The 21,952-nt window shown below is 41.5% G+C and overlaps 3 protein-coding genes across 3 annotated transcripts; all 3 read right to left on the bottom strand.

Annotated features, from left to right (window-relative positions):
• Positions 1-1,520: 1,520 nt before the first annotated feature.
• Positions 1,521-2,979, bottom strand: LOC115176849 (protein FAM177A1-like). The gene has a single exon (XM_029737192.1). The coding sequence runs from the start codon at positions 2,443-2,445 to the stop codon at positions 1,954-1,956; it is 492 nt and encodes a 163-aa protein (XP_029593052.1). The 5' UTR covers positions 2,446-2,979; the 3' UTR covers positions 1,521-1,953.
• A 1,283-nt stretch (positions 2,980-4,262) lies between these two features.
• LOC115176828 (complement C3-like) lies at positions 4,263-9,662 on the bottom strand. The gene has a single exon (XM_029737158.1). The coding sequence runs from the start codon at positions 9,631-9,633 to the stop codon at positions 4,639-4,641; it is 4,995 nt and encodes a 1,664-aa protein (XP_029593018.1). The 5' UTR covers positions 9,634-9,662; the 3' UTR covers positions 4,263-4,638.
• A 10,441-nt stretch (positions 9,663-20,103) lies between these two features.
• On the bottom strand, positions 20,104-21,376 carry LOC115165441 (protein FAM177A1-like). Its single transcript, XM_029718553.1, has 2 exons — positions 21,358-21,376; positions 20,104-20,960 (listed from the first exon to the last, which is right to left on the bottom strand). The coding sequence occupies exons 1-2, from the start codon at positions 21,374-21,376 to the stop codon at positions 20,602-20,604; spliced, it is 378 nt and encodes a 125-aa protein (XP_029574413.1). The 3' UTR covers positions 20,104-20,601.
• Positions 21,377-21,952: the final 576 nt, after the last annotated feature.

Here is a 21,952-nt window from a genome sequence, read left to right as displayed (position 1 = left end):
TTTTAACAATGCATTCCTGTTAATTGAAATGCATTCTAGGTGAAGCTGGTTGAGAGAATGCCAAGAGTGTGCAAAGTTGTCATCGAGGCAAAGGGTGGCTAATATGGAACCTCAAATCTAAAATATATTTAGATTTGTTTAACACTTTTTTGCTTACTACATGATTCCATATGTGTTATTTAATAGTTTTGATGTTTCACTATTATTCTACAATGTAGAAAATAGTAAAAATAAAGAAAAACCCATGAATGAGTAGGTGTGTCCAAACTTTTGACTGGAACTGTATGTTATTTTACTCAAGCTATGACGTTGAAACAATGACATTGATTCAAACATACCATTTTCCTATTTAAAACAATGGGTTTTGTTTTGATTAGAATTTGATTCAAATTATTTGTTCTCTTTTTAGGCCTCATCAGTAATGAATTTAATCTTGCCTATTGACAATGTTTGGCATGTCCATGCTCAGCCATAATGCAGTTTACAGTAGGCCTAGCCCCTATATTTACATTTACATTTACATTTGTCATTTAGCAGACGCTCTTATCCAGAGCGACTTACAGTAGTGAATGCATACATTTCATGCATTTTTTGTATTTTTATAAAAAGCTTTCAAATGAAACAAGCAATTTTACACACGGTAAAAAGTAGTTATCTTGACAATACTGCATTCCAAAAGAGTAGCAGATTTTAACATTAAACATGTTTGGCTTTACCTTAGGCATCCCTCTCAAGCCCTGTACACTGAGAAGGGACAATAGCAGATAAGGTCAGCTCTAGCAGAGATACAGTGAGCTCAAAGTATTGGGACAGTGTGTTTTGCTTTGGCTATGTACTCCAGCACCTTCGATACAGACGGTCAGCTTTAATTTGAAGGTATTTTCATCCATATGAGCCGTTTAGAAATGACAGCACTTTTTGTACATGGACTCTCCCCCCCCCCCCCATTTTAGGGGCCCAAAAGTATTGTGACAAGTTCACTTATGTGTATCAAAGTTATCAAAAGTTTATTTGGTCCCATATTCTTAGCACACAATGATTACATCAAGCATTGGATTCATTTGCTGTTTTGTTTGTGTTTCAGATTATTTTGTGCCCAATTTGTGTTCGGAATATTGGACCAAATACATTGGTGAATTTGTTCCAATACTTTTAGTTCCCCCGTTTTAGGGGACCATGTACAAAAAGTCAGTCGCTTCAAATTCAAAGTGCTGGAGTACAGAGCCAAAACAAATGGTCACTGTCCCAATACTTTTGGAGCTCACTGTATTTATAAATATACGGCCCTGGACGACAGGTTTAAGAAATGTCTTTGATTGGACAACAGTAATGTCTAAAGTGTTCGCACAGATGCCAATGAGCAACGTGTGAAGTTATTACATTAAAGGCCTGGGGACAGATCCCAACATTAAATTGATGGACTCTGAAAAGCACTGTGCATAACTTCTCATAGTAACACAGTAACATTTGTGGTCATTCTGAAATGAAAATAGATTTATGGTTGGCCATGGAATATAAATAATTTTCAGTTCAAATAAATCTTTACTATTCCTATAACATTGTGCACATCTGGAATAGTTTTAGAAAAAGGTAACTTATCTCGTCGCTAACTGGCTGAAAATAGCTGCTGACTTATTGTATAACAATGTTATGTACCTGAAAAAATAAATCAAAGACATTTCTTAAACCTGCAAATAGTTAAAATCAGAATCAGATATCATCCCTGTGTTCATTCATTGTCACTGACACACAGCAATGTTCATTGCACACAAAAGTTCATGCATATTTACAACGCAGCATGATCGATTAGGCAAAAATAAGAAAACTACACGTTAGAAAAAAATGTTGAGGATTCATCATTAAATCAATATGATAATAAGAATTCTATGCTATAGCAAAAAAAAGGCTACATCGTGAAATGAGAAAAATGGAAACACCTATTTAATTGAACTGTTAGGTGGGGATGGGGGCAGGACATCTGTTGGCATCAGGTGTGGGATCTTGATCCAGCTCGAAGCTGACGTTGACGAAGGAGGCTTTGCCCTCCGGCTGCTCCATGGCTGGCTGCTGGATCTCCTGGTTGTGCTCCTCCTCAAAACGACGTTCTGCCTCCTCAGACAGCCTGTTCTCCTCCTCCTCCTCATCCTCCTCCTTTTTCATTCTGTAGTACTCGTCAATAGCATACTGGTACTTGGGTGAGGTAATTCCGAACAATGAGGCCATTCTCTCCCCAAGATAGTCACAAACTGAAATAGTGGAGGTTGCCACTCTCCACATGTGAAACCAAAAGTATGGACCCCAATTCAACTTGGACGGGTCAGCTGAGGTCTTAACAGCGATAGAAACTTGCACTTCCTCATCTTCATCTGTGCTGTATTCCTCCATGGTCTCGCCACTGGCAAAGTAAATCGTCCTACGGGGCACCTTCTGCTTCTTCATCCCCATGTCTCCCAGCTCCACACTCACTCATCAGTGTGAATGATATAGAGGCCATGCAATTACTTAGAACAATGTGCAAACTGGTTCTAGTTAGCCTATTTAACAAAGATAGGATAGGTCTATAGTTTGTTATTTTGTTTATGTACGCCATTTAACAAACTATAACGGACTAACATTGGAATTGGAGTTGATTCCATGGCAATACATAAAAAACTGTAAATACACAACCTCAAGCAACCACACATTTCGCCATGGAGCATGTTCTGATTGGCCAGTGAGGGGCCAAGCTTTGACACACCGACAACTTGTTAATTCATCAAAACCCAGCCCTTTTGTGCCAACTCCTGCAAGTGAGCCGATAATTGTGATAGGGAAGATAGCAAAAATATTTTTGACACAAACCTGAACCTGTAGCAATATTACCTACTCTTAGATTTACCATTGCGTTAGGTTTGTTAAAATAATAAATAGTATTACAATGTGTTATCTTTCCATTCTCTCGGCATTGTGACCAGATTTCCTGGTCCTTCCATGGGCAGGTAGCCCAGTGGTTAGAGTGTTGGACATGTAATCATAAAGGTTGCAAGATCAAATCCCCAAGCTGACAAGGTCAAAAAATCTTTTCTGCCCCTGAACAAGGCAGACTGTTCCTAGGCAATCATTGAAAATAAGAATATGTTCTTAACTGACTTGCCTAGTTAAATAAAATTAAAGAGAGTTATTGTTCAAAATAATGTCATGCTTAGTCAATACTTTTACTTTTGCTACAGTATATTGATGAGTTAAATTGTTTTACCAACCAGATCTGTACACTTGTAAGATGTCCAGATACAATGCAGTGTAGGCCGTCATTGTCAATACGAATTTGTTCTTAATAACTGACTTGCCTAGTTAAATAATGGTCCAAAAAATAATACAAAAAATTCAATGCATGCCTGACTACCTCCGGATGTGGTGAGAAAGATCTGATTACAATTAGTTCACAATGTGTATTTTGATTGTCTACACCTGTCAAAAAATGTGACAAAAATGTTGACAAAATCACGCCAATGGACGCATGTTAGCACCAGACTTTGTCATCTGGGTTCAGGAAGAGAATGAGGATGTTGGGCTATGGTTAATGTGGGGTGATTATTGGTGTTTTTGTCTTTAATATTCACCGATTGAGACTGAAATGTCCTTCAAACACTCAGAGCCCTCTAGCTGTGTCATCCCCAAGGCTGACATGAAAGGTTCCGCATCAGTGTGTGTGTGTGTGCACACGTGTGTGTGTGTGTGTGTGTGTGTGTGATCCCACTACAACTGTTGTCTGCTAAAATACATACTGCATATCTCCCATGATGACATGTCTGTAAAACAAAAGCTCAGTGACGGAGACACACTTCCTCCTGGTAAGGATCAGTGTCCTTTGTCTGCAACCCTTTTTTCAAAACCTTGTTCATAATAAATTAACCACTGATTATAAATAATCTTGTTTCTATAAACAAGTTTCCACATCGGTAAAAGCAGTGATGAAAGTGTCTATTACCCTGACTAATTTCTATACAGTACATCTTATTTGCTTAGTGCCATATGGGGCAGGAGAAATGTTTGCTAATCCTGATCGCATTTGGTAAAAACAATGATGAAGTGCTGAAAGATATTTAGTACTCTGACTGACTTGCCATATGGACCAGAATGAGATATTTGGACATTCTGGTGCTCAAATAGTGAACAAAAACAGTTACCATCCCACTCAACCTTAAACTTAAATGTCTTTGTATGGTGTTTAAAACCAATTAACAATTAAATCCCCATAATGACTGGTGATATGCACACAAAGGAATTAGACAATATGTTTCTTTAATGCATTTCTTTCATGCTTATTACAGCAGGCAGGGTCATTTTAGTGCTGAAATAAAGCCAAGAAGAGAGTGAGGTGACCATGTCATAGTAATGTGACCATGTCATTGTAATCAATGACGATGACAACTACAAATGGTACACTTAAAGGTTTAAGTGTTTCATCATATGTTAACTTTCAAGAGAAAATTATTTATGCACGGTGTACATACTTTACTGGTCAGTTTCTAACAGAATATATTCCAAGTGGGCAAACTCATCTCCATACACTCTATAGGTTACTATGAGTTATGACAGGGCATGCAACCTGGATTGCAATATTACATTTTTTTTTATTTAACAAAGCAAGAAGAGAAACTAAACAGGGCAGCCGAAGGTTGTGATCTGATTGATGAACTCATCAATGCCCAGACAGACTTCTCTGTAGTTTCTGGACGTGCACTCTTGTTGTGAGGGCCAGTACTCTATCCATGTCTGTTCACCTAGGACATACTTGTACTGCAACAGTCCTTTATCCTCCACTCTGTGCAGGTCTTCAGACTTCCCCATAATCATGTATGTTTTCCCCTGCTTTAGACCCAGAGCTTCTCTACAGTAAGATAGTCCCATGAAGTCACGATTCTTCCCCTCCGCTCCCTCGTCAGTACCTGGCTTGACGACCAAATCGATCTTCATGGTGTAAGTATCTGTGTGTGTCGTCAGCTTCGAGTCCACCACCGTAGCTTTGTAAACGTAATCCAGTCCCGCGCCGCAGGCTTTGTCTATGCGTTGGACATCTGGCTCACCTTTCTTCTGCATACTGCAGCTCTCTTCCGCACACGTGCACACGTCTCCAAGACACAGTCTGCTCAGAGTACCACCCTCCCTCTGTGGGTGGTAGAACTTCACACAGTGCTTCTGGTTGTAGTATTCATATACAGAGATGGCAGCTGGCTGTAGAACTCCCACTTCCTGTACTCTGTGGATCTTAAAGGATATTCTGTCTTCTAACTTATGAGACACCTTGTCCAGATATAGGATGAGAGATCCTCTTTCAGACAGAACTTTGTCCATCTCAAACTTCTCTATGTAGCGCTCCCTCCCCTTGGACAACCTTTTCAGATCGTCTGTGTCTACAATGAAGCCGGTCAGCAAGCCGATGTCCAGAATAGACATGGTCGCATCTCTCTCTGAGTTACGATACAACACCTCAATAGTGAGCATAAATGACTCCTTGGCGTCCTCGTGGCTTGTTTTGTCCATCTTAGTGAGGGTGACAGAGAGGTCAAAGCTTTCACAGTCACTGTCCTTTTCCTCTGGCAGGGCATAGTACAGGGTCACCACTGACAAGGTCGCCTCACCATTTCCTGAGGCTTTTACAGTCAAGTCCTTGTCTATGGACTTGACCTTGTCTGTACGAGTGTGGAACTGGTTCTTGTTGTTGATGGACCACTTGGTGACTGATGCCCTGCCGGCCACCTCTAGGTTGATGTCCAAGTCAAAGTCTTTCAGGTCCTTCACGTTGCTCCAATACTCAGCCACAGCCTGGAACACCATGATGGTGGACTGTGTGGATCCGTATCCCCCTCCCACCTTCTTCTGCTTGTTGAGCCACCTGACTACGGGACCGGCCTCTTCGAAGGCCTTCACCTTGACCAGGGCAAGCAGGGCGTACGACGTGGCCTCCAGCGTGTACTGGTGACCACCAGGGACTGGCCAGTGGTCCAGCTGTGGAGAGGCGAACTTCAGTAGCGTCTCCTTGTTGAGTTTCTTTGCATTGGCCAGAGCATAGGAGGTCATAGCTACAGCATAGGGGTTAGTCAGGTGGGGCAGACGCTTCTCGAGGTACGCTACTGCCTTAACCATACTGCCTGGTAGGCTGTTGACAGACTGCACACACAGTGAGCTTGCTTCCTGCATGGCGATGAGAACAAAAGCTGTCATGGAGGCGTCATTGTCCGATCCCCTCACGTTACCCGTCATCTCTGCGTGAATGACAGGAGCAAACTCATTGAAGATGCCATCTGGCTGTTGTGTGTTCAGGATCAGCCACTTGACAGCACTACAGAGCACGTTTTCCTGAACACTGATTAATGTACTGGACATGGCAAACACCTTCACCACGTATGCTGTCAGCCAGGTGCTGCTCTGTCTTTGGACCCAGGCAGCGTAGGAGCCATCTTCTTTACGGTAGGCCAGCTCACGTTGGTAACCAATGTTGATGTACTTGATGGCTGTGTTCCGTTTGTCCAGGCCAATATCCTCCCACTTTTTGGTGTTGTCCAGGTAGTGTGTAGCAATGACAGGCAGGGTCATGTAGATCATGTTCTGTTCCCCACACCCAACTGGCTGAACTATCAGACTGCCCAGAGAGTCTCCACTGATGGCCTGCTCCACCAGCACACTGGTCTGCTCTCCACCTGTCACACTGATCAGTGTGTCAGCATCAGAGTTTGGCACCTGGTTTCGGGGCACTCCACTGGGTATGTGTGACGTCTGCTCACCACCATGTTTAGCCGGGTTCAGGAGTACATTGGTTTCCTTCTTAACCAGCACTCCCTCAGCCACAACGCGCAGATCTCTCTTCACTCCGTCATTGCTGCCAGAGTTTTTCACAGATGCCTTGACCTCAATGGAGTGCATTCCCAGCTTCATAGGGATGATGACATAGGGGACAACCCGGGTAGACATGGCATCCATGTTCACTTCCTGCCTGTACTTACCCTTCTTGCTTGCCGAGCTGCACACCTCGCCATTCTCCATCAGCTCCACACGCACAGTGATGGGGTCTTCGCTGTAGTTGTGGAGGATTGCTTTGACCTCCAGCTGTTCATTGCGGACGGCTGAGTAGGGCAGCTTGAGGTCGATGAAGAAGTCCTTTAGAACTATCATCTCAAACGGATCTGCCACACAGATGCCATGACTTTTAGACAGGCTGATGGCTGTTATTTGCCAGGTGGTGATGGAATCCTTTAGGAAGTTGTTCCTTATTACCGATGTGGAATCGCAGTGCTTGTCTTGGGCAGGGCATTCAGGAAGAGTGGTGTCCTCCCACATCCAGCTCTCAGGGAACTGACTACGAGACACAATGTCTTCAGACCGCATGTACTCATCATCGTCATCCTCTTCACTGCGTGAAAGCAGCAGTGCATCCTGTTTAGATTCTATCTTCTTGGAGGCCATCTCAGTGCAGCACACAAGGAAGGCTTGGACACAGACCTCCCCATCTGTGATGTACTGGGCCCGTCTGTCACAGGTATATCCCATGGTGTTGTCCCTCATCCCGTCCACACAACACTCCTTGGCCAGACCATTGTACTTACTGGCCATACTAGTGATGACGTCACTGATGGTCACTGCTCGTCTCCGCCTAGAACTAACAGGACAGCTGGGGTCTGTTCTGATCCCAGTCCCTTTAGCAGTGTTGGTCTCAAATACCAGACCAGCATCGTAGAACACCCCCATATTGTCTGCTCCCCCTCCAGCTGTACAGCCTGTATCATGCTTCTCTATGGTGTCCCAGATCTTGGCCTGTGTGAGACGATGTTTGCTGTTGAGAATGTAGACTCCCTTGTCTACAGCCACCAGTCCTACTTTAGCTCCCGGGTCTCCAGTGACGGTCAGACTGAAAGCCTTACGAGGTTCATAGGATGCCTTGGGCCTGGTTGATGTCACTTTCAGTGAGCCCATGCAGGAGACCTTGATGTCAACCCAGACAGAGTCTGCCACCAGGTCGTCTGCTCCCACATGGTAGTACGCTACGATGCGGAACGACGGAAGCATCTCCTTGGAGACAGGCACTGAGAGTGTCACCAGCGCGTTCCCCTGTCTTTTGAATCTTCCCACTTTCACCAGCTGACCTCTACTCAGGAACATGTATGTAAGGTCATGGTTTTGTATGGGGGTGGGTCCCAGGTTCAGGTTGATCTTAATGGGGTCTCCAATCTTCAGCTCATTAGAGTCAACCCCGACATGGAGAAAGTTCCCGGTGGAAGTTCTGTAGGGGAGAGCCTTCATGGTGGCCTCCGCCTGTCTGTTGGGTAGGATCGCCGGGTCCTTGGTCTTCACAGTGATTGCCAGCTCTTTGGCTGATGCCACGGTGTTAAGTGAAATTTTGGCAAAACCGTTGGCCCTGGTCACCCCTTTAGCATTATCTGGAGTCACCTCAATCTCCACTCCACTTGCTGGAGAGTTGTCGGGATTCGTAATGTAAACCGAGACGTCGAAGGGCATGCCAGGTTTGAAGTATTTGGGCGTTCTCTTGAAGAGGATGGTGTATGGCGAAGTGACAATCTGGATCCCTCTCTTCTCTGCCTCTACCATTTCACCCCCACCCTCTGTTAACACGCTGACTGATATGAAGATGGACTGTTTGACCAGATCATTGATGTTGTCGAAAGTCTGTGTGATGTGTTCCTTTTTCAGACAAGCCACTCCTTTACCTTCTTTGATCTCTACTCTCTGCAGAGAGGCAGGGAAGCTCTTTTTCTCGTTCTCTGTTGTGATGACACCAAACACCACATAGCCTGTCCCTGTCACTTCCTTACCGTATAGATACCTGGCGGTGATGTCAACAGTCAGGTCTTCGTCGTCTACGTAGAAGAAGGCTTTAGCTGCAGTCAGACTAACCTCAAAGCTGGGCAGAACATACTCCTTGACCTCAAAGTCAGATGAGAAGGTCATCTGAGGAGTGCTCTGGAACCTTGTGACTACATGCCATGTCCCGAAACTGACTATTTCAGGGAGACTGAACTGTCCAGATTTGACTCCCTTGTCTGGGTTGACGATCTCCCTGAAGATGGTGATGTTCTCAGGAGTCATGATCTCCACAGAGACTGCGATCTCTTTGTTCTTGGCGACCTCCTTGTCCTCAAATATCTCCCTGGTCAGAGGCTCCAGGCCAGGACTCATAGAGAACACTCTGTAGTAGACGGTGCTGGCCGGAGTGTAAATGGTCTTGTCAGTCTGGATGAAGATGTATCCAGACTGGAAGGAGACCAGGACAACCTTCTCCAGGAGGCGGTCAGGGAACTGGGCCTGCAGGACCACATACTGCTTTTGCTTGGGGTCGTCCACAAAGTGGTCCCCCTCTGGGATGACCAGTTGTGTCATAGCCTGGAAGTTGTTTGCTTGATCCAGAACCACTGATTTAGAGGCTAGCTCTTTGCTCTGCGTAGGGTGGTTCTTCACCATGATCTTAACATTCAGGGGACCTCCTGCATGGTCCTGAGACTCCACAAAGATGTTCTCATTACTGCCCACACGCAGCAGGTTAGGAGCTGACAACACTAGCAGTGCAGCTCCGTCAGATAATGTAGGTAAGGTGAGGGCTACAGCCAGAGCGGCCAGACACAGCAAGTTGCCGACCCACATCTCCACCGCTTATTCTGGGTCTGTAATAGTGCCTTCCCTCTCCGACCCTGGCTTTTATCCTGTCTAGGGTTAGCTCAATCTGTGGGAGTAGTTCCAGGGGTGAATCCCCTGTGGGGTGCGTTACTTCCCAGCAGTAGAGTTGGGAAACCAGCGGGCTTGATAACAGTAGTTGGAAAGTCCACTGTTAAGCAAAACAAACAGCTCAAAATCTATCAGAGAGATATACAGGTTGGAAATGTACTGGACCTGTGGAACTACTGTGATTTATATTTAACCACTGAAACAAACAACTTAATAATACAAAATGGCAAAAAAAAAGTTATATTATTAATCAGCAAATGGACATGTACGTGCTATTATCAAAGCCAAAGCTAACTAACTCCTTTAGTTCAGATCTGGTTTCAAGACAAGTTAACAGGTCATGCATGATACAATCACTGTCAAAACAGCAGAAACACCCTAAATGCCAAGGAGAGTTCGGTGCATCTCATAATGAGTCAGCATGCACGCACTCACGCACGCACGCGCACGCACGCACTTACGCACGCACTTACGCACACACACACACACACACACACACACACACACACACACACTATATGGATGTATTTCTCAAATAATCTTGTTACCATGGCTTTGCTATGAAAGTGCTTGCAATCAACTAATGTTGAACAACTAGCTGAAACAAGCCGAAACAATGTACCTGTTTACTGAACACCAACTGCCATGTTTACTTCATTATCTTCACAGTCAAGTGGTTGCATAATTTTGTAAGGCCTACTGATCCATAGCACAAGAACTATTGAGAAACATCCACCTGGAAAACTTATATGGCAAATTCTGATGAGTGGGGGTTAGTCACCAAGGCTACTAACTACTGTGCCTTCAGAAAGTATTCATACCCCTTGATTTATTCCACATTTTGTTGCGTTAGAAAATGAATTCAAAATGGATTAAAAAAAATTAAATTCTCACCCATCTGAACACAATACCCCATAATGACAAGGTGAAAACATTTTTGCAAAAAGATGGGGTTAGTAGCCTGGAACCTATTGTTTCACCCAAGCATACCCATTTAAAAGTCAGTCTGTATTAGTTGGACTTCATGTTTGCCAAAGTTACAGCCTTTAGAAGGCCCGTTTCAAATCAAGAACCAAAAACATGAAGGGCCTATGTTGAGCCTATGTTAGCCACAGTTCTATCTTGATGTGATCTCTCGTTAACCTCTAAAAGTCCAAGCCGTTGAGGGGGCTTTACTACTATAGCCCACAGAAACTAATTGAATAACATATTCATAAACGGCAAAAAAGACCGAAAAAAAATGTATCATAAGGAATAAGGTTTTGAAGTGTCTTTCTCTATGGAAAGATGAGACTCTCACGAACAAGATGGTGGTCTCTGTTTTGCTCTGCGACAAGTATCACGGGACTCGTTTGAAGTTGACCGGTACCAGTTAAAAAAATTAATGGAAGTATAGAGGTAGTTCTGTGCCTACCCAAAAAATGGGGTCAAATATGTGTAAAGAAATAAAAACTAAACTATACTATTATTTCCTGAGCTTTCTTATATAGTTAAGTTTTAGGACCCCTTTAGATATAATTTATTAATAAAATAAATTATTTGATAAAATATTGAATTTGGCCATTACTCCTATAGCCCATTTCTTAAAATTCTAGGGGATACATACAGTAGCGGAAAAAAGTATTTGTTCCCCTGCTGATTTTGTATGTTTGCCCACTTACAAAGAAATGATCCGTCTATAATTTTAATGGTAGGTTTATTTAAACAGTGAGAGACAGAATAACAACAAAAACATCCAGAAAAACGCATGTCAAAAATGTTATAAAATGATTTGCATTTTAATGAGGGAAATAAGTATTTGACCCCTCTGCAAAAAATGACTTAGTACTTGGTGGCAAAACCCTTGTTGGCCATCACAGAGGTCAGACGTTTCTTGTAGTTGGCCACCAGGTTTGCACACATCTCAGGAGGGATTTTGTCACACTCCTCTTTGCAGATCTTCTCCAAGTCATTAAGGTTTCGAGGCTGACGTTTGGCAACTCGAACCTTCAGCTCCCTCCACAGATTTTCTATGGGATTAAGGTCTTGGAGACTGGCTAGGCCACTCCAGGACCTTAATGTGCTTCTTCTTGAGCCACTCCTTTGTTGCCTTGGCTGTGTGTTTTGGGTCATTGTCATGCTGGAATACCCATCCACAACCCATTTTCAATGCCCTGGCTGAGGGAAGGAGGTTCTCACCCAAGATTTGACGGTACATGGCCCTGTCCATCGTCCCTTTGATGCGGTGAAGTTGTCCTGTCCCCTTAGCAGAAAAAGATCCCCAAAACATAATGTTTCCACCTCCATGTTTGACGGTGGAGATGGTGTTCTTGGGGTCATAGGCAGCATTCCTCCTCCTCCAAACACGGCGAGTTGAGTTGATGCCAAAGAGCTCCATTTTGGTCTCATCTGAACACAACACTTTCACCAGTTGTCCTCTGAGTCATTCAGATGTTCATTGGCAAACTTCAGACGGGCATGTATATGTATTCTTGAGCAGGGGGACCTTGCGGGCACTGCAGGATTTCAGTCCTTCGCGGCGTAGTGTGTTACCAATTGTTTTCTTGGTGACTATGGTCCCAGCTGCCTTGAGATCATTGACAAGATCCTCCCGTGTAGTTCTGGGCCGATTCCTCACCGTTCTCATGATCATTGCAACTCCACGAGGTGAGATCTTGCATGGAGCCCCAGGCTGAGGGATATTGACAGTTCTTTTGTGTTTCTTCCATTTGCGAATAATCGCACCAAATGTTGTCACCTTCTCACCAAGCTGCTTGGCGATGGTCTTATAGCCCATTCCAGCCTTGTGTAGGTCTACAATCTTGTCCCTGACATCCTTGGAGAGCTCTTTGGTCTTGGCCATGGTGGAGAGTTTGGAATCTGATTGATTGATTGCTTCTGTGGATAGGTGTCTTTTTTACAGGTAACAAGCTGCGGTTAGGAGCACTCCCTTTAAGAGTGTGCTCCTAATCTCAGCTCGTTACCTGTATAAAAGACACCTGGGAGCCAGAAATCTTTCTGATTGAGAGGGGGTCAAATACTTATTTCCCTCATTAAAATGCAAATCAATTTATAACATTTTTGACATGCGTTTTTCAGGATTTTTTTGTTGTTATTCTGTCTCTCACTGTTCAAATAAACCTACCATTAAAATTATAGACTGATCCTTTCTTTGTCAGTGGGCAAACATACAAAATCAGCAGGGGATCAAATACTTTCCCCCCCACTGTATTTAACGCCTTTTATTGGGGAGGCACAAAACCATCGTGTTCATGAGAGTCTCATCTTTCCATAGAGTGATCATCTTAGTTTGTAGGCCAAACTGATTGGACGCTACAGACATTTTTGTGAGAACACCAATTTTTGGGATGTCTCAGGGTCTGACAAACACCACTGTATCTCGGCCTCCTTCCACCGCAGATGGTTAAGGCCGCCATAGGCAGATGCGATGGATTGAGAAGCATTTAATGCAGATACCTCTAGTTTAAACTGACAGATTTTGATTTTGATTTCTTTATTATGCTACTTAGATTGACAGTGGGGTTTATTAATAGACTCCATTTTTTGGGGGGGATGCATTATGTAACTTAATATGTGACCAAATCCACAGAGAAATGTGAGTCATTGATCTGTCATGCTCATTGAAAGCAGTTCTAAGAAACACCAGCTTCAAGCAGCTGAAAATACAATATTTTTGGTTATGGAAAATATATTTAGTTGGTGCAATGATTCTCTACACTATACTTGCTTGTATTGTCACAAACTCAAATTAGGCAAACTATTACAATTTTAGCAACCAGGAAATGGAGGAGCGATTTCTGCATAGTGCATCTTTAAACCATCAATACGTGCTAAGATCAACAACACAGATGTTCTCAATTGCTTCCAAAATGTCCCACTCCCTTAACCCTCTTTTTTAAAACATTTTAATAAAGGGGTGGATCAGCATTAATATTGCGGATAGATATATAAAAATTGGAGTAAACTAATAAACTATATCACCTAGGCTTCTACCTTCAGATTATACATATTATACACATTTTACAGACACAATCTATTTTACAATAGTTATATATTTCAGCTATGCTGTTTCACAATTGTTTTAAATCTATATACATTTTATGGACACAGTATATTTTACATTAGTTATCTTGTAATTGTTAGTCACACCCTTCCGTTTCACTCAAACCCTCCCATCTATCTCTGAACACCATGCATTTTTTTGTTCTATTTGCCATATATTTTTCAACTGTGCTGTGATGTTTCCCAAAGTTATATTCTGCTAATTTTACATTATTAATAGAAAAAAAATGTTTGTCGCATTTCTATGTTGAAGATTAAAAAATAATTTGGTGAATTTTCCCCCATATTCCATCCAGTTTGCTTTATTTTTTATAACATATTACACTTGATATTTCTTGAGTAATTTCCTCCATTTCTTTTCGTTTTTCCTCTAACATATTCTGTGCCTCTGTGGTACAGTTTTTATTGCTATCTATCTGTACTGTTAGTCTTTTCCTTTGTAATTCTGAATTATTTTGACCTAAATTGCTTTTGTTTAAAAGATGAGTATTGAATTTCATGGCCTCTGAAGGCACATTAAAAAATGACCCATACAATAAGGGGATCTGCTATACCTACAGTATGTTATGTCGGAAAAAGTCAGTTATAAAATATTCTGTCCTGGTTAAAAACAAGTTGTCATCCAATTTTTTTTACAACAACCTTGCCCACGTGGACATTCTGTAACAGTAATGTATACACCAATTATTTGATGGTCCGACAACCGCATTCTGTCCCCTATCAACACTTTTTAAACTTTTGTTGCCATCGAGAATGACATAAGAAAGTAGTCAAAACGACTAGATATATTGTGCCTCCCCCATGTATATCTCAGTAGATCAGAAATTTAGCCTCCATATATCAACTAGTTCCAATACATCTACGATATTTGAGATTTTCTTAAATGCATAAGGGTGATAGTTTGTAGTGTGATTTTCTTTACGGACAATTGAGGTATTTAAAACCGTATTATAATCTCCCGCCATAATAATAGAATCTTGTATTGCTTGTAGGCTTGATCAATGATTATGTATATTTCCAAAGAAGCATTGATCATTATGATTTGGAACGTATAGATTAATGAGCCAAATCTGTCTATGGTTCAACAACATATTTAAAAGAATCCATCTACCTTGCGGGTCTGTTTGAACAATTGGCACATTTGAACAAAATTATTGTTAATTAATATCACCACCAATTTTCAGTTTGTTGTGTGACAAAACTGCTGTCGCGTCCTGACCAGTAAAGGGCTTATTTGTTATTGTAGTTTGGTCAGGACGTGGCAGGGGGGTGTTTGTTTTATGTGGTTCGGGGTTTGTTGGGATATGTGTTTATGTAGAGGGGTGTTTGTTTAGAGTATTCCGGGGTTTTGGTTATGTTCTATGTTTTGTATTTCTATGATCTGTCTATGTTGTGTATTTCTTTGCGTTGGCCTTGTATGGCTCTCAATCAGGAACAGCTGTACATCGTTGTTGCTGATTGGGAGTCATACTTAGGTAGCCCTGTTTTCACATGTCCCTTGTGGGAAGTTGTTTTTGCACTGCTGTGTCTGTAGCCTGCATTACTGTGCGTTCGATCGTTTTCTTGTTTTGTTTTGTTTTGTTCAGTGTTCAAATAAAGATAAAATGAGCACTCAACCTGCTGCGCCTTGGTCCAGTATATACGACGACCGTTCCAACTGCACATTTTAGAGCAGCCTTTTATTGTCCCCTGCACAAGGTGCTCCTGTGTAATGATCATGCTGTTTAAGCGTGTGTAACATTTCTGGGATCTTTTATTTCAGCTCATGAAACATGGGACCAATACTTTACATGTTGCGTATATATTCTTGTTCAGTATATAATAAAAAATCTTGCATATCTTAATTCATTTCCACAATTAACGGATAATATATGTAAAAATGTAGGCAGTTCATACGAAGTTCATAACTGTAACGCCCTGGCCATAGAGAGGGGTTTTTATTCTTTATTTTGGTTAGGCCAGGGTGTTACATTGGGTGGGCGTTCTATGTTCCTTTTTCTATGTTTTTGTATTTCTTTGTTTTGGGCCGTGTGTGGCTCCCAATCAGGCACAGCTGAAGCTCGTTGTTGCTGATTGGGAGTCACACATAAGGAGCATGTTTTGTGGGTAATTGTTTCTGTTTTGAGTATTTTCCAGCCATCGTTGCCCGCCAGCCGGGCGCAGCCATCGCCGCCCGACAGCCGGGCGCAACCATCGCCGCCCGCCAGCCCGGGCGTAGCCATCGCCGCCCGCCCGCCAGCCGGGCGCAACCAGGGCGAAGTCAGGGTCGCCCACCAGACCTTCGGCGTGGCCAGGTGCGCCACCTAAGAGGGCGACGCCAAGGGTGGAACAGAAGCCACGTCCCGCACCTGAGCCGCCGCCTTAAGAAGGCCCACCCGGACCCTGTGTCAGTGTCAGGTTTTGCGGCCAGAGTCCGCACCTTGGGGGGGGGGGTACTGTAACGCCCTGGCCATAGAGAGGGGTTTGCTGTCGTTTTTGTTCATTTTTGTAGTGTTCTCTTGTTTTTTGAATTAAAATTCTAATGATGAACACATCCTCTGCTGCACCTTGGTCCCCTCTTCCAGACAGTCGTTACAATAACCAGGATTGGCATTACAAAACGTACATTTCTTACCATTATTTTGGAAAAAACTATTATTGTGATTCATCCTGTATTGTCCCTAACATAATTACCCCATAGCAACAGATGTGGAATACACACACACACACACACACACACACACACACACACACACACACACATACATAATTGGTAAAATACTTTTGTAAGGCCTACAGATGCATAGCACAAGACCTATCGAGAAACAGGGTCAGCCTGTTTTTGATAACAGGCCAAACTGAGATACCTATTCCTGTCAGTGACGAGAAGAACCGTAACCACACACACTGTGTCAACGTCACCTTTTCACCCCTGGCACAAGCAGGGTTTTGTTCAATGTAATAATTAAACAATCCTGGACAGCGACCAATGGATAGTGATGGGGACAGGGATGGGTTGGGTGGGTGGATTATATGGCAAAGTCTGATGTGTGGGGGTTACTCACCAAGGCTACTATAATTAACTACTGTTCCTACAAAAAGTATTCATGGCCCTTGATTTACTCCACATTTTGTTGTGTTACAGCCCTAATTCAAAATGGATTAAATCCAAAAACATTCTCACCCATCTAAACACAATACCCCATAATGACAAGGTGAAAACACGTTTTTGATATTTTTGCAAATAGATGGGCTGTTAGTAACCTGAAACCCATTGTTTCACAAAGCATACCAGTTTAAATTTAAGTCTATATTAGTTGGACTTCATCTTTGCTAAAGTTACAGCCTTTAGAAGGCCCGTTCCAAACCAAGAACCAAAAACATGAAGGGCCTATGTTGAGCCTATGTTAGCCACAGTTCTATCTTGAGGTGATCTCTCGTTAACCTCTAAAAGTCCAAGCTGTTGAGGGGGCTTTACTACTATAGCCCACAGAAACTAATTGAATAACACATTCATAAAAGGCAAAAAAGACAGTAAAAAAAATGAATCATAAGGAATAAGGTTTTGAAGTGTCTGTCTCTATTGAAAGATGAGACTTTCACGAACAAGACGGTGGCCTCTGTTTTGCTCTGCGACAAGTATCACGGGCCTCGTCTGAAGTTGACCGGTACCAGTTAAGAAAATGAATGGAAGTACAAATGTGCCTTCCCAAAAAATGGGGTTAAATACGTGTAAAGAACTAAAAACAATTTTATTTCCTGATCTTTCTTATATAGCTCTTAAATTTTAAGACCCCTTTAGATTGAATTTGGCCTTTACTACTATAGCCCATTTCTTAAAATTCTAGGAGATGCCTATTTAACCCCTTTTATTGGGCAGGCACAAAACCTCACTTTTTAAACTGGTACCGCAAAACCATCATGTTCTTTAGAGTCTCATCCTTCCATAGGATGATCATAGTAGTTTGTAGGCCAAACTGTTTGGACTCTACAGATATTTTTGTGAGAAGACCATTTTTTGGGATGTCTCAGGGTCTCACAAACACCGCTGTAGCTCGGCCACCTTCCACCGCAGATGGGTAAGGCCGCTATAGGCAGATGCGGTGGATTGAGACGCATTTGATGCAAATATCTCTAGTTTAAACAGACAGATTTTGAATTTGATTTCTTTAATATGCTACTTAGATTGACGCTGGGGTTCATTAATAGACTCAATTTTTTGGGGGGGATGCATTATGTAACTTAATATGTGACCAAATCCACAGAGAAATGTGAGTCATCGATCTGTCATTCTCATTGAAAGCAGTTCTAAGAAGCGGTAGATCTGTTCTATGTGAGCTATTTTTATGCTTCCTGTGCTTAAGTTTTGTTTTTTACTTTTGGTTTTGAACACCAGCTTCAAGCAGCTGAAAATACAATATTTTTGGTTATGGAAAATATACTTATTTATGTGCATGTATGCATGTATGTATATGGATATATATATTTACCCAGAAAATATATGAGGGATTGGAATTAATATATATTTATATATATACATATTCACATTTATACATACATAAACATACATACATACATACATACATACATACATACATACATACATACATACATACATACATACATACATATACAAACTCTTTTTTAGAATATACCTTTATTATGCCCCGCAAATCCTAGCACCCTTCCCCCAATTGGAGTAAACTAATAAACAATAACACTTAGGCTTCTACCTTCAGTTTATACATATTATACACATTTTACAGACACAATCTATTTTACAATAGTTATATTTCTTTTGTTTTTAGTCCTTCCTCGATTTCTGATGTCCATCCAATTTCTGTGGCCCTGTGGAAATCTAATTGGCATAATAAAACAGCCTGTTTAAGCTAGAGATATCTGTGGTGGAAGCTGTCCGAGTTACAGTACAGCGGTATTTGTCAGTCAATGAGACATCCCAAAAAAAAGCATTTTCACAAACACTAATATGACACCTCTATGGATAGGTCAGTCTCTCACGAACACGTTCACAGACCTTACAAGACATGTCTGAAGGCAACCTGGTAACAGTTAAAAAAAAAATCTGGATTGACTGACCTTCATGTCCTAAAGTAATGATGGACTGTCGTTTCTCTTTGCTTATTTGAACTGTTCTTGCCATAATATGGACTTGGTCTTTTACCAAACAGGGCTATCTTCTGTATACCAACCCTACCTTGTCACAACACAACTGATTGGCTCAAACTCATTAAGAAGGAAAGCAATTCCACAAATTAACTTTTAACAATGCATTCCTGTTAATTGAAATGCATTCTAGGTGAAGCTGGTTGAGAGAATGCCAAGAGTGTGCAAAGTTGTCATCGAGGCAAAGGGTGGCTAATATGGAACCTCAAATCTAAAATATATTTAGATTTGTTTAACACTTTTTTGCTTACTACATGATTCCATATGTGTTATTTAATAGTTTTGATGTTTCACTATTATTCTACAATGTAGAAAATAGTAAAAATAAAGAAAAACCCATGAATGAGTAGGTGTGTTCAAACTTTTGACTGGAACTGTATGTTATTTTACTCAACTATGACGTTGAAACAATGACATTGATTCAAACATACCATTTTCCTATTTAAAACAATGGGTTTTGTTTTGATTAGAATTTGATTCAAATTATTTGTTCTCTTTTTAGGCCTCATCTGTAATGAATTTAATCTTGCCTATTGACAATGTTTGGCATGTCCATGCTCAGCCATAATGCAGTTTACAGTAGGCCTAGCCCCTATATTTACATTTACATTTACATTTGTCATTTAGCAGACGCTCTTATCCAGAGCGACTTACAGTAGTGAATGCATACATTTCATGCATTTTTTGTATTTTTATAAAAAGCTTTCAAATGAAACAAGCAATTTTACACACGGTAAAAAGTAGTTATCTTGACAATACTGCATTCCAAAAGAGTAGCAGATTTTAACATTAAACATGTTTGGCTTTACCTTAGGCATCCCTCTCAAGCCCTGTACACTGAGAAGGGGACAATAGCAGATAAGGTCAGCTCTAGCAGAGATACAGTGAGCTCAAAGTATTGGGACAGTGTGTTTTGCTTTGGCTATGTACTCCAGCACCTTCGATACAGACGGTCAGCTTTAATTTGAAGGTATTTTCATCCATATGAGCCGTTTAGAAATGACAGCACTTTTTGTACATGGACTCTTCCCCCCCCCCCCCCCCCCATTTTAGGGGCCCAAAAGTATTGTGACAAGTTCACTTATGTGTATCAAAGTTATCAAAAGTTTATTTGGTCCCATATTCTTAGCACACAATGATTACATCAAGCATTGGATTCATTTGCCGTTTTGTTTGTGTTTCAGATTATTTTGTGCCCAATTTGTGTTCGGAATATTGGACCAAATACATTGGTGAATTTGTTCCAATACTTTTAGTTCCCCCGTTTTAGGGGACCATGTACAAAAAGTCAGTCGCTTCAAATTCAAAGTGCTGGAGTACAGAGCCAAAACAAATGGTCACTGTCCCAATACTTTTGGAGCTCACTGTATTTATAAATATACGGCCCTGGACGACAGGTTTAAGAAATGTCTTTGATTGGACAACAGTAATGTCTAAAGTGTTCGCACAGATGCCAATGAGCAACGTGTGAAGTTATTACATTAAAGGCCTGGGGACAGATCCCAACATTAAATTGATGGACTCTGAAAAGCACTGTGCATAACTTCTCGTAGTAACACAGTAACATTTGTGGTCATTCTGAAATGAAAATAGATTTATGGTTGGCCATGGAATATAAATAATTTTCAGTTCAAATAAATCTTTACTATTCCTATAACATTCCTATAACATTCCTATAATGTTCTCCTCCTCCTCCTCCTCCTCCTCCTTTTTCATTCTGTAGTACTCGTCAATAGCATACTGGTACTTGGGTGAGGTAATTCCGAACAATGAGGCCATTCTCTCCCCAAGATAGTCACAAACTGAAATAGTGGAGGTTGCCACTCTCCACATGTGAAACCAAAAGTATGGACCCCAATTCAACTTGGACGGGTCAGCTGAGGTCTTAACAGCGATAGAAACTTGCACTTCCTCATCTTCATCTGTGCTGTATTCCTCCATGGTCTCGCCACTGGCAAAGTAAATCGTCCTACGGGGCACCTTCTGCTTCTTCATCCCCATGTCTCCCAGCTCCACACTCACTCATCAGTGTGAATGATATAGAGGCCATGCAATTACTTAGAACAATGTGCAAACTGGTTCTAGTTAGCCTATTTAACAAAGATAGGATAGGTCTATAGTTTGTTATTTTGTTTATGTACGCCATTTAACAAACTATAACGGACTAACATTGGAATTGGAGTTGATTCCATGGCAATACATAAAAAACTGTAAATACACAACCTCAAGCAACCACACATTTCGCCATGGAGCATGTTCTGATTGGCCAGTGAGGGGCCAAGCTTTGACACACCGACAACTTGTTAATTCATCAAAACCCAGCCCTTTTGTGCCAACTCCTGCAAGTGAGCCGATAATTGTGATAGGGAAGATAGCAAAAATATTTTTGACACAAACCTGAACCTGTAGCAATATTACCTACTCTTAGATTTACCATTGCGTTAGGTTTGTTAAAATAATAAATAGTATTACAATGTGTTATCTTTCCATTCTCTCGGCATTGTGACCAGATTTCCTGGTCCTTCCATGGGCAGGTAGCCCAGTGGTTAGAGTGTTGGACATGTAATCATAAAGGTTGCAAGATCGAATCCCTGAGCTGACAAGGTCAAAAAATCTGTTCCGACCCTGAACAAGGCAGACTGTTCCTAGGCAATCATTGAAAATAAGAATATGTTCTTAACTGACTTGCCTAGTTAAATAAAATTAAAGAGAGTTATTGTTCAAAATAATGTCATGCTTAGTCAATACTTTTACTTTTGCTATAGTATATTGATGAGTTAAATTGTTTTACCAACCAGATCTGTACACTTGTAAGATGTCCAGATACAATGCAGTGTAGGCCGTCATTGTCAATACGAATTTGTTCTTAATAACTGACTTGCCTAGTTAAATAATGGTCCAAAAAATAATACAAAAAATTCAATGCATGCCTGACTACCTCCGGATGTGGTGAGAAAGATCTGATTACAATTAGTTCACAATGTGTATTTTGATTGTCTATACCTGTCAAAAA

Source organism: Salmo trutta, chromosome 3, assembly GCF_901001165.1.
Source record: "Salmo trutta chromosome 3, fSalTru1.1, whole genome shotgun sequence".
In the NCBI taxonomy this organism is placed as follows: Eukaryota; Metazoa; Chordata; class Actinopteri; order Salmoniformes; family Salmonidae; genus Salmo; species Salmo trutta.
Note: the sequence above shows the minus strand (reverse complement) of the source record. Positions and strands in the feature narration are given on the sequence as shown.

Excerpts from the sequence above, each read along its gene's own strand:
- LOC115176849 (XM_029737192.1), bottom strand. The coding sequence starts at position 2,445 with ATGGGGATGAAGAAGCAGAAGGTGCCCCGTAGGACGATTTACTTTGCC.
- LOC115176828 (XM_029737158.1), bottom strand. The coding sequence starts at position 9,633 with ATGTGGGTCGGCAACTTGCTGTGTCTGGCCGCTCTGGCTGTAGCCCTC.